Raw genomic sequence first — 12,507 nt, forward strand, 5'->3', positions numbered from 1 at the left:
TAGTCAAGAAGAAGTCGTCAGTGAAATTATAATAATAATAAGATTAATATTATGATTTTAGTCCTTTTTAGTATTTTTGGGTATTCATTATTTTTCATTTATTTTATTCTGATTTTATTTTACCGCCACTACTGTTGGAAAAGGAAAAGGAAGGACCTCCAGCTATACTAATTATAATAACATTTAATTTTAACTTACCTGCCAGACCAAGTGGTGATGGTCGGCAGGAGAAGAGAGGAGCACATCCAATCCTCACTAATAAGACGAACGGGTGAGGCACGCACACCGTATGGATACCTTGGATCACACTAGAAGGAGTAGAAGAAGTTATTTTAACTGGATCTATAAGAAAACGAGCAGCCACCTGTTGTTGGGCTGCTTTTCGCCCATTAATATTCACCTGCAGCCCCCGAATCCCCCCGGTTGATTGATTGATTGATTGATTGATTGCTGGATTGATTTGAGTATTGATGATTATTATTATTATTATTATTTTATCCTGATTTTATTTTACTCACTTACTCCTCTTGACTCTACCTATTACTGTTCCTGTTTTACCGACCAAAAACAATCCCCATCCATCCATCAGCATCCAGAGATTATTCTTCCATTAATTATTCACTGATTCTTTTCCCCATCACTCACTTCTCTCACCTTACAAATTCCCTCCCCTTCATCTTATTTTATTTTTTTTTTCTCTCTTCCGGTTTGTACCAAGGAAGAAGAAGTCAAAACTTACTTACCTCTTATTTTTGTTTTTTATAATTCCTTTTTGACTTTTGTTTTTAATTCCTCATCCTCTCTTCTCTGCCTCCCTGTCAAACCTCCTTGCTTTTCCTCTGTTTCCCACAGCACACACACAGACAGACTTTCCCCGTCATCCTGCTTGGTGCATTTGCTTTTCCGCCTCTTGCATCGGTTCGCCACGGCTGTGTGGTTCTCGAGGAATTTCCCTCCCCTCTCATCTTACTATTGCTTCTCCCGTCAGAATAACCCCGAGAAGCTCCGTCGAACAGGCCTCTTCTTCTTCTTCCCCATTGCTGGCTGTTTTAACTTCTTCGGAACCCCCCCCCCCCCATTTTCTTTCCGTCGATCCCCTCCTTCCGCGCGCAACATAACAACAACACTTTGGGTCTTCCCAGACCGTGTCCATCTTGACCGCGTTTCACCTGAAAGCTGTCACTTCTTTCCTCGGTCTCTGTAAGTACCTCTTTCTTGGCTGCTTTGGCGCTTTCCACACCGCAGCTCCCCCCGCGGCTGCTTGGTTTCCTTCCCCCTCTCTCCTCCGATTTCCCCCCAGTCAATGATGACTGCCTTCCATCGCTGCATGTGGATGGATATGAGCACCTGCAGGTCACGTCTCTGTGCGAACCAGCGTCTTATTTGTCGCATTTCCTGGTTTCTGAACCTGCGCGCAATGCCGTCCATTGAGCGGGCTCGGACTGGAGATTTTTCTCACCACCTGTTTTGGTGGGAAAAAGGAGGAATTTGAGACACTGGACAGGCCGCGCACAAGGCACCTTTCCCTCACTTGATTCTTTCGGTTTGCGCGCAGTCTACTGATCTTCTACTGTGCCTCCATTCAGATCCCATCCATAAGACCACCGATCGAGTCCGAATCATTTACGTCCTGCCCGTTTACCCCTCCTCTGGAGACGCTGAGCCTTTCTCCTGGGATTTCCCGCTGAAACATTTCGACAGCGCGCACATTCACTTCCTGCGATCGCATACATACTCCAAGTGAATCCGGACCTTGTCGCAAATTCGCGTGCAAGCCGTAGCGACATTTCGGTGATTACAAGTCTCGCGTGTTCCATCGACCGATCCGAGATTTGTCGAGTTTACACCGGTGATTTCAAGCCACTTCCCTTCGATTACTGCTGGATAAGTTTCGCTGCAGCTATCCGTAGAGGTCAGAACTAGGATCTTGGTCTTTGCTGGGTCAGTTCCGAATCTACTGTTACAAGACAACTGCGGACGTTCCGATTCGTGAAGAAGCGCCCGTTCTCTCAACACCTCGGATTTTGTTCCTAGAAGCCAAAACTCGCCAGTCAGTGTCTGGGTACCCGGTGAAACCAAGAACCTCATCCGTGCTGTCATTTGCTGCCCAGCCGTGAGTCTACTGCGCAGTCTGGGTTGACAACTCGCCCTTGTCCTCACATTCTTGATTACGAGAAAGCCGTGATCCCGGTCATCTTCGCCCACGTCACACCTCATCAGGACAGACAGTCCTTGATCTACGGGTAGCGCAAAGCAAGGTGAGTTTTACAATTATTTCTTTCCGTTTATCCCGGCAAATCATCCGTCCATGACGTCTGTTTGCTTTCGACCGTGTTCGGTCTGGAGTTGGTGGAGCAGTCGCGGTCTTTCTGCCAGCGTGTTGCCTGATTGTTGGAAGTGGTTACTCCCATATGCAAGTCACGGCCGCGCTGTTTGCCGGTATCACAGTTGTTTTGACCTTATACCAGTAAAGCTAACTCGACACCTGTCTCAGCCACTCAACAGCCTTTGATCAGCGCCGTGGAGTCATTCTGCGGCTACGCGTCAGACGGGCTACCGTGAAATTTTTCGACCGTCCTTGACCACCGTCCCTCAGCTCTTCGCGGGGTCGGGTCATGGACATCACAACTATTTTGAATAGAAAAGGTTCTGCCGCCATGGTTGCCGCAGACGGACAATTTGATCATCAGCATTTGGTACCGAATCCTGGGCTCGACACGTCATCGCCCAAAATGAAGTCGGAACCTGGTGTCTCCGACGCTGGTGATCAAGCTGTCCTTGCATACCCCCCTCATGGTCCGCTCGGCCAGGTGCCGAACATGGCCCATGATATGCGCTATGCGCACCAGGCACACCCGGGGCCGGGGCTGCCCCTATTGCAGAATCCTTTTGTTCCTGGAGCCTACGCCGGTGGTGCTCAAATACCGAACGCCGGTGCCCCTCAAGGGAGGCCGGATCCTCCTCCCAAAACTTTCCACTGTGGTACTTGCGGTAAAGGATTCGCCCGCCGCAGTGACCTTGCAAGGCACGGTAAGCATTCTTCACGAACCCGTAGGGAAACAGTCAGCTAACTTGCATAGAACGTATTCACTCCGGTATCAGGCCTCATGCTTGTGACTGGCCCGGCTGTGGCAAACAGTTCATTCAACGTTCAGCTCTGACAGTGCACTCCCGAGTCCACACTGGAGAGAAGCCTCATATGTGTGAGAGATGTGGCAAGGTATGTACATGCCTATTTGGCTGGCTTTCGAGCAGGACTAACCGACTTGTAGCCTTTCAGTGATTCGTCCTCTTTGGCGCGACACCGCAGAATCCACTCTGGGAAGCGTCCCTACAAGTGCCCCTACGCGAACTGCCAGAAGACATTCACTCGCCGCACCACCTTGACACGCCACCAGAACCACCACACGGGCACAATCGAGGAAGCTGCTGCGGAAACCGAGGCCAATCTGAGGCAGAACAAGGAGAGAGCGAGAATGCCTGGCGACATGTTCTCCGATCACGGTTCTGTCCATTCCACTCCCTCTCCGGCACACCATCCCATTTCCCCAGCTGGCGACCTTCCCCCCTTGAATATGCCTCGCTCCGACTACTACATGCCGAACGGATCGATTCCGCCCCATGTTCGCGGCGGTTTTACGCAGGCCAGTCCCCGGGCTTCCCCGACCGCCACGTCCCCATCTTTGTCCAGTTATGGTAGCGCTCCGCACCCCCGTCCCTCGATGACTTCCCATCCGTCGGGATACGGTCCTCCGCAGCCTCTTGAGCCGCCCGCCAACAACGACCACCGGCCCAATAGCGTTAGCGGAAGCCCGCACATGACCAGCCTCGGTTGGCCTTCTCCTTCGCATGCCAGCATCCCGTCGCCTGGCTCGGCAACCGACTTCTATCCTGAAACTAGCGGGCCCGCATATCCGAGCGCCATGCCCCCTCACATGTACTTCCCCAACTCGACCATCCGGCGGCCCACGAGCACTGAACCGGATGGCTATGATCTGAAGCACAAGATGGAGAGCGCCTGGTCGACTCCGGTCTAAATATGGGTAGTGGACTAAACTCTCCAGCAGACGGCAGGGCCGCTAATGGAGAGTTGCTGTCCTTCTACGCCATTTAGCATAACGTCTAGTATCCTCTGAAGATGCTAGGCGGATATAAGATATTTCCTTTGTTAATTTCTGTTTATTTCCTTTGTTATATCGGTCTGTTCCAGCATTGTTCATTCCTCGTGTTCTACATCATGGCATACATCTTTTGGATATTTGATATACCGTCATCTTTGCATTTCCCAGTGTGGGTCACCAGCGCTGGAAGGAGTCCGGGCTAGCTGATTTGTCGCGTGCGCAGGATCCGAGTTGTCCGCTCTGTTCCATTCTGTTGTTCCTTTTGTGTCTAATGTGCGATACGACCACCAGGACGAAGCATAAAATATAGAGAGGTGGAAAAGGTGTCATGGCTCGGTCGGAATGGGGTTTGGGAATTCGGGGTCTTGGTCTGGTTTATGCTTATTATTCCATCGTCATCATCTGTGCATATGTTCTATACCTATTCTTTTTCCTCTTGTACCCCCCCGCATCATCGTGTTGTTCTATTCGTTGTTTCCTTATTTTCCTTTGTGTGATAATCCCTTTAACGGCCTCTTACCCTTTTTTATTTATTACCCAGGTGTAGATGAACCTGTTCCTTGTCATGTATGATAGACTTAACCTACTACTACCATAGTATACTACTTACACTACTAAATGTACATCGATCGATCGCTACTGTGGAAATGCATTCACTCACTGCAGTAGATATTCATTTCACCCACGAAAGCGGAAGGGGAAAAAAAAAAGGAAACAAAACACTCTCGGAACTACTTTCCATACTCTCACCTGATTGACCTGCTCATTCCTACCCAACATCCGAGCCCTCATCAACTAGAGCTCAAGAGCTCATTTAACCTGAAACACCCACTAGCAAGGTTCTTCCCGGTTGATGACGTACCTCCTCGCCTCGGCTCCGGCAGCAACTAACTACTATCGAGACGGGTATGAGCTCATAGATGCCTTAGGCACAACGTGAGATAGATGGAGATATCTCTGCCTGAGGTTATGATAGAATACTGCCACGCAGCACCGCCTATTTTAATAGAATCTCAGATGAGAAGTTTGGGGAGAATGGTATGTATGGTTTTGTGGTTGGTTGGTTGATTGATTAACTAGTGGATTTGTCATAGGTATAGTGAATGAAGGGGATATATCCAGTCTCTTTTTAGCTAATCTGACTCTTAATTGAATGACTGAAGGGGATGACATCGCTTGAAAGTGGAAGTATGAATTGAGTATGTGGATTGTGTATGCTTATACGAGTTGCTGTATGGGACAGACGGTAAAAGGGATGAGGTTACTCGGTGGTGTGATCCGGCCGGCCTGCTATTGTGAATGTAATTGTAATGGTGTGATGAATGAGAAAGTGTGAGTGAGTATTAAGTATGTAGGGTATGGTGTAATCAATACGGCAAGCCGGTGGTATTCAATGCTCCTCCCATGCCTGCTGGAACTCCGGGAACAGCAGAGGCTGGACAAGAGCATACGGGTGCGGGCGAAGTATGTCCGAGGGCTCGGGAGAGGATGGTAGTGATTGTTGAGGATGCACCGTTCTCGCGGGCGGAGAGGAGGCCGAAGCGGAGGAAGACTTCGGAGGTGGTGACGAGGATGGAGATGATGATGAGGACGATGATGATCCAGGTTTGATCTGTGGGTTGTTAGTTTGGTTATACATTTCATGATAGGGGATGGCATACGCGAGGTTCTGTTGTCGGCGATCGAATCGGAGAGAATTTCAGCCAGGTCAAGGAAGACACGGCAGCGTTCGTTGAGTACTTGAATTCGGGGCTTGATTTCGAGGTATTCCCGAACGGCAATGTAGAGTGGGTAGAGAGTAGGCTCGCTTTCCCAGAAGAAGTTGGGGACGTCGAGCATATTGGATGCTGTGAGAATTAGAAGGTTATCCAGCTTATGGTTCGAGGGTGTCACTTACAGAGGTTCACTTCCACCCGACTCTTGAACAGACTACCCAGGATCCGGAATACTTCGTCTCGCTTCATTCCTAAGTTGCCGGTCATGGCGAGTCGGCGAGGGACGTCCTTGGCCTCGGCCATCTGGCGAGCCATAACTTCCTCAAAGAAGCAGAGCTTGGTACTTTGAGCGATGCCATGACTGATAGCTAGCTTGATCATGTGGTCGCCACTGCGCAGAGTGATCATGTCGTTGTAGACACGTGGGCGTTTGATTTCGGTCGAATATTCGAAATGGAACTCCTCTGTTTCAAAGTCCTCCTCTTGCAATGGCATGGTAGCCAGCGGGATAGGGGATCCCGTTGCGGACGACGTCGCAAACGCCAAATCAGCCAGCAGATCCTTCTCTTGCTTCTCGGTGAAATTCCAAAACACGACAACTCCGTAGCTGAAGACAAACATCTCCGCCACATTATATGATAGTCTCGACGACGCCGTTGAGCCAGCAGTCGGGCCCGGCTGGCTATGGGCCGTACCTTGACCAAACTGTTCCCTCGAGCCAGAACCAGCATGATCCTCTTCACCAGCTTGATGCGATTCATGCGGGTGCGGACCATGCTCATGACGCCCCCCAAACACCGAATGCTCCTCTGCCTCCGGCATATAATCCTCATGATGATCTCGCAGCTCATTCCGCTCAATCTCCTCGTCAAGCAGCGACTTGCCACCCGGCTTCTTCAGCACCGGACTACTCCTCAACCTATACCCTTCATGCCCAGGCAACAACGGCAAATGATACGCCGTATACAAACAATCATCATAGAGCTTCGTCTTTCCGCCATGCCTCTCCTTCACAAACGACGCCAACGAGCTCATCTTATAAGCCTGCGCCGTACAATACGCCGTCACTCTGGCCAATTTCTCCGCGCGCCGCGCCTTCGGCAACCTCTCCGCATAGCTCTTGGCCTTCTCCGGAGCGACCTTCCTCCTCTTCATCACCTCCTCCTCCGCCAACAACGGCGCGATCTCATTATCGACGCCGAAATCCCCATCGAGCTTCTTCTGCGCCAGTAACGTCTGCCTCACCGAATCCGGGTCAAGATTCTTATCCTTCGCGATCTTCTGCACGAACTCTTCGTCCACCATCTCCTCATCCTCCTCTTCCCCTTCCTCTTCCTCGCGCAATTCGTCCCCGGCCTCCGGCAGAAGCACCAGCTTCTCACTGACTTTTGTTGTACGTGGGGGCAGTCGCGGCTGCGCTGCAAGTCGCTTCATGGACGCTGCTGTGCTGACCGCACTGCTTCCTCCGGTGGAGGAGCCCGCTCCGCCAGCACCGATTAAGCCGCCCGCGGCGGAAGCGAGACGGGAGCGCGGCCGCGCCCGGACGCCGCCTTGGGGTGGATGGCGCTGCTGCATGGAGGGGACGTCGGAGGTGTATTGGAGGACATTGTCGACTGTGATGAAACGGGTTGCGGGGGAGCGGCGACGACGGGGTTGAGTGGTTTGTTGGTCTCGGGAGTCGGTCACCTGGATGATGATGGGCGTGGTTAGTATAAGTTTTCGGTATAGATTGCGCCGGAGTGAGGGGGGGCAGGCAGGGGGGGAAATGGATGCTCACCAGGACATGAGGACTCCTTTGGCTTGGGCCACGCCCTCTGGCAGGGGTCATGGCTAATATACTGCTTTTTCTTTAGGTTGATAAGTTTGTAGCGGTGATAGTATGGACGGCAATTGATAAGCGACAGACAGCAAGGGTCGAATCGGACGGATTAACGTCACCAAGCTGTGTCTGGCTTATCCGGTCGGTCGGGGAAAGATCTAGATTGGGATTGGCCGTTTGTGGTCACCCACACGGTGGGGTTGAGAGTAATGGGCGGGGTTGTGTTATAATAGTCGCATCACAGGATCATTGAAAAGGACATGGAGGCCATGGGATTAGGATGGAAAGAGAGCATGATGGAGGGAGAAAGATTCAAGGTCAATTGAGTATCCAAGCTCTGCTCTGGTCGCTGTCCACCGCCCTGCAAATGGGCCCGGCCGTAAACCCGATTGGGATGGACCCGATTGGGCATGGCGGGAACAGTAGACCATATATAGAGTGAACGGGAGCTATGTAGGACAGGGAGTGTATATATTGAGGCAGAAGGATAGAATGTAGTAGACAGTTAGTAGATAGCATAGAAGGGTATCTGGGTCTTATATTGACATTCTGCAAATGCCTGTAATTTACACACCAGTGTTTAGTGTCTATCCTGAACACTCAACTATACTGACAGCGAGCTCATCTACTCAAGAGAGCAGAAACTGGATACACTCAAATAAACCAAATCCATTCTTCGTTTAGTTCTGTATAATACAAGCCTAGTAATAACTAACATGAATAAAAAAAATAAGCTGAAAGAAAGTCCTTCCTATCCTCACATATAATACTCACCCACCAATCCCCTCCCAACTACAACCCAAATATATACCTCCAAACACAGCCAAAATCACACTTCAACCACCACAATCCACAAATAACCATGCAAATCAGCCAGCATAATTATCCATCACAACAAATGTAAAACAAAATCACCACCCCGAGTAGCAATCTAGAATAAGTTACGAGAATGACATCATCCCACTTACCCCAACTCATTCGCTCGTAAAATACCCCACATACCAATACATACCAATACATACATACATACCCGCCTCCGTAAGGTATCCGAGTATACAGTTAGTAGCATGTAGCGTATCCCTACCTATTCGGGACCAATCGGCCACTCCAGCCACGTGCCGATAGTGGGGTGAGTAAGTTACTTATTTGGTAGTGAGGAGGAGGTGGAGGGATGGGAAGGAAGGAAAGAAGGGGAGGGAGGGGAGTGTTTTTCCCCCTCCCTCCTTCTTTCAGTTCCTCCCCCCTCCAATTCAAACTCCGATCCTGAAGTGGTTTAGTAGTAGTATCTGTCATATGTAACTATACACGGTAAGTGTTTCCCTGGCAGGTCCTGCTAGTATCTTGTATCGATGATTGATGGGTGGGTGATGATGATGATCCGGGGTATAATAATACTACTCTCACTCATTGGTTCATGTTACTTGCTTCGTGCGTGTGGATGATTTTCAGGTGTGATCGGACTGGATGATTGACTGATTGACATGCTGATCATGTGTAATACCGATCAATGCTATAGGTGTTATTCGACTACTTAATAACTGCATGAAATGGATAGTGAATAGAAGAGTGTTTAGAATACCATAGAGTGTAAATCACTTCGCCAGGGTAGATGACTCTCTTTGTGTAGTATCGGGTATATGGCGGGGTATTATCGACCAGATTGGGCTGGAATCTGAACCCGAGGACCTAATCGGGCAATGAAAATGAGTGAGAAGCGACAGCAGCCACATGAGGGGCACGACGGACGGACGGTTCGTGTTGCACGGCACTTTTTGCGGAATATCGGAACGGACTGGAAGAATGAGGGAAAAAAAGAGTGCGGGAATTGCCTCCGTCGGGCCATGATTCCTAGTCTACTTCTTACTACTAACCTGCTATTGCAGTTGAACTAGCTTTTGCTTACTGTAGGAACGGAGGCGACAGGAATGAAGATGGTGTATGAATCTTGTCTTTCATTGGTCTCTATCGAAGACTCCTTGCAGCGTCCTTGCTTCTTGCCCTCCATGACAGTCCGGCCTCTAATATGTACCCATTCCCATTACATGCATGCTCTTTGTCAGCGTGATAAGATGCAATAATATGCCAATCAACAAAGGAAATGATAAGGAAATTAACCAGATAGAAAAGGAAAAATAAAAAAGAAAATTATCAAGCATCAACGACATCCACCTGGCCCCATAAAACGCCTCGAAGCACTTTTTCTGTTATCCGGCTTCGTCATGCTAAACAAAACAGACACAATGGTAGTCGAAAAGGAGCAACATCGTGGAATAATAACAGGAACCCCGTTCTGTCAATGTCCGGGACCAGACACCATAATAAACAAGGGTCGAGAAATAGATAAGGAATAAATTCATGCAAATGCCATGTTCTGTCGTTAGAGCCCACCTCGGAGCTGCTGATGTTCGGCCCATATCTCCTCCTTCATCCGCCGCAGACTAGTGTGCTGCCTCTGGAGCTTCTCCAAGTCGGCTCGCGACGGATTTTGTTGAGAGGCCAGTGCGTCATGTAAGGCGTGGTACTTGGCGTAGAACCGCTTGAACTTCTTGGACTTGTCGTGCAACTCCTGGATGGTAATTTCGCGGCGGAGGGGCGGCGAGGCGCTCCCAGTACTGCCACTGGACGTGCTCACGGCTCGCCGCCGTTTGTGTTCCAGATCCCCCGCAATACGTCCGGGAACTTGAGCTAGCGCTGCAGGCCGCTCAAGTTCCGCCTTGCGCTTCAGGGGATTGGTCACGGTAGCTGGTCTGGATACACCGTTGGTCTTGACCACTTTTCTCACAGTGGGGGCGCTCGCAACAGGCCTGGGCTTGTTGACCTGGGTTATGAGGGGCGATGATGACGAGGAACTTGAAGAATTGTTTTGGCTTGAAGAACGACTGCGATTTTGGATATCAGAGGCGTTGGTGGGGGGCGAGGACCCGAGGGGCGACGGTTTTTGAGGGGACTTCTGAGGGGACTTTTGCGCAGGAGGTCGCGAGGAAGGAGGCCTCTTTGCTGCCATAGGCCGATGTGACGCTTGGTCGATCGGCTCCGATTTAGGTGTAGCTTCTGGTTGCTCCACCTTCGGGGTAGGCGCATGAGAGGGTTCCCTGGGAGGGCTGGGCTTCTGCAGTTTAGTCTGCGGCTTAGGTTCAGCCTTTGCCTTTGCAGGCTGTGGCTTCTCAGTTGACGATGCATCTGGCAGGTCGGTGTCGTCCTCATCCGAGTCATGAACGAATTCCGCCGACTTGAACTTGCCCTCTGGTTGTTTCGCGGTCGTCTTCCGCTCCGCCTTCTTGGTGACGCGTCCCGTCAAGGTACTGTTACCCGCAACCTTGGTCTTTGCGGCAGTCCGTTTCGCACCGGTATCCTTGTCGCCGGGCCGTTTCTTCTGCGCGACCGTCCCAGATCTGGGAGCTGACGTCGGCTCACCCGTCCTTGGTGTTAGACCATTCCCACTAGCCTTGTCGGTCTCCTGACCCGTAGTGTAACCGTCCTTGCTATTGTCATCAGATGTTTGTACTTGTATCCGAGGTGTCGCAGCTTTCTTGATGGGGCCCGTCCGCAAGTCCAGGCGCGATAAGCACTTGCCCTTTCCGCGTTCTTCCTTGGGAAGAAGCATCTGCCAGAGCTTGTCGGACCGGGAAATTCGCAGGCGATCGAATGCAGAGATGGCATTCTCAATTGCCTCCTGCCGATCTTCCTGGGAGGGATAGGGAAATTTCCACACATCAAGCTCCCGATAGGTCTTATCTTTGAGATCGAACTTCTCCGGATTGATTCGGTTTTCGATGCCGTATTTCCGAGCCAGAGTCTCGCAGTCTTCGAGGGACGCGCGGGTTTGTCGCGCGAGGAATTTGGCGGAAACTGCCCGGACGGCGAGAAGGTGAATGAAGGGGACTTTGAGAGCTTCAAGGCGAATGCGATCTTTGTTTTGAGAAAGCGGAGCGGAGGTAGGTGTAAGCGGAGGTATAGATGCAGGTGATCGAGCAACTCCCAGAGCCGGGCTCGAGGAAACGGAGCGATTGGCATTAAGCAGTCGATCCTTTTCCAGCTCCACCTTGCTTGCCGGAGCACGACCCAGACGAGCAGTCTGTTTTCCAGTGCCATGTCTGTCGCCTGCCCGCAAAGCCCTCACTTCATCAAGGCTTGTGATTATAGCGGTCTTCTTCGACTCTTTTCCTCTTTCAAAGGCATTCAGGCTTTGCTCCAAATCGGCCAATGCCTTATCGGCACTCGCGGTATCCTCCTTCGCCTTCTGGACCTCCAAGCTATGGCTCAACACCCCGCTGAAATATAGGTTTTCCTTGTCCGTAGAGCTGCCGCTATATAGCTCTGATCGACACGTCTCGGGGAGGGGATGGAATTGTTGGGATTTGGAGCCGTAGTAGAGAGTCGCATGTTTCCCCAGACGAACTCGAGCAGTCTGATCGTTCCGGAGGCTCTGGATCAGCTCATCAAGAGTATCCTGAGCTAGATTCAGCCGCATAATCTGAACGGGCTTGGTGGTAGCATCATTGCCGTGGTTGTCTCGGCAGAGAGACAACCCGGACTCGGGGACCTCGAGAGCCGGCATGAGGTAGGTTGCAGAGGGACAATGTAGAGAAATTCGGAGAGTTCGAGGTAGAGGGAGGGAGGAAGAGGGCGAGAAACGTCCGAGTCGATCGGAGACGAGGAATTGGGAGGAGGGAGGGATTCGAGAGTCGAAATACAGACGGTTGGCAGCGTGGAAGCTGCAGGTCAGCGGCCGAATGCACGGAAAGGCGTGTTAAGACAATACGCCATAAGATCAAGCAACGGCACTCAGGAAAGTGAGGGAGAGGAAGTCTGCATAAGAGGAAGCAAACGAAGAGTGAAAGCCAACAAGACC

At 50.9% G+C, this 12,507-nt stretch overlaps 3 protein-coding genes across 3 annotated transcripts; 1 reads left to right on the plus strand and 2 right to left on the minus strand.

Annotated features, from left to right (window-relative positions):
- Positions 1-2,732: 2,732 nt before the first annotated feature.
- On the plus strand, positions 2,733-4,037 carry AKAW2_30343S (putative C2H2 finger domain protein; the record flags this gene model as incomplete). The annotated part of the gene is made up of 3 exons (XM_041686847.1): positions 2,733-3,030; positions 3,081-3,220; positions 3,273-4,037. 3 exons carry the CDS (start codon positions 2,733-2,735, stop codon positions 4,035-4,037), a joined length of 1,203 nt encoding a protein of 400 aa, XP_041540790.1.
- A 1,451-nt stretch (positions 4,038-5,488) lies between these two features.
- Positions 5,489-7,664, minus strand: AKAW2_30344A (RMD1 family protein; the record flags this gene model as incomplete). Its single annotated transcript, XM_041686848.1, has 4 exons — positions 5,489-5,733; positions 5,783-5,968; positions 6,019-7,522; positions 7,614-7,664. The coding sequence occupies 4 exons, from the start codon at positions 7,662-7,664 to the stop codon at positions 5,489-5,491; spliced, it is 1,986 nt and encodes a 661-aa protein (XP_041540791.1).
- Positions 7,665-10,032: 2,368 nt separating this feature from the next.
- Positions 10,033-12,213, minus strand: AKAW2_30345A (uncharacterized protein; the record flags this gene model as incomplete). The annotated part of the gene is made up of 1 exon (XM_041686849.1): positions 10,033-12,213. The coding sequence occupies one exon, from the start codon at positions 12,211-12,213 to the stop codon at positions 10,033-10,035; it is 2,181 nt and encodes a 726-aa protein (XP_041540792.1).
- Between the last annotated feature and the right edge of the window lie 294 nt (positions 12,214-12,507).

This window comes from Aspergillus luchuensis, chromosome 3 (genome assembly GCF_016861625.1).
Source record: "Aspergillus luchuensis IFO 4308 DNA, chromosome 3, nearly complete sequence".
Classification (NCBI taxonomy): Eukaryota; Fungi; Ascomycota; class Eurotiomycetes; order Eurotiales; family Aspergillaceae; genus Aspergillus; species Aspergillus luchuensis.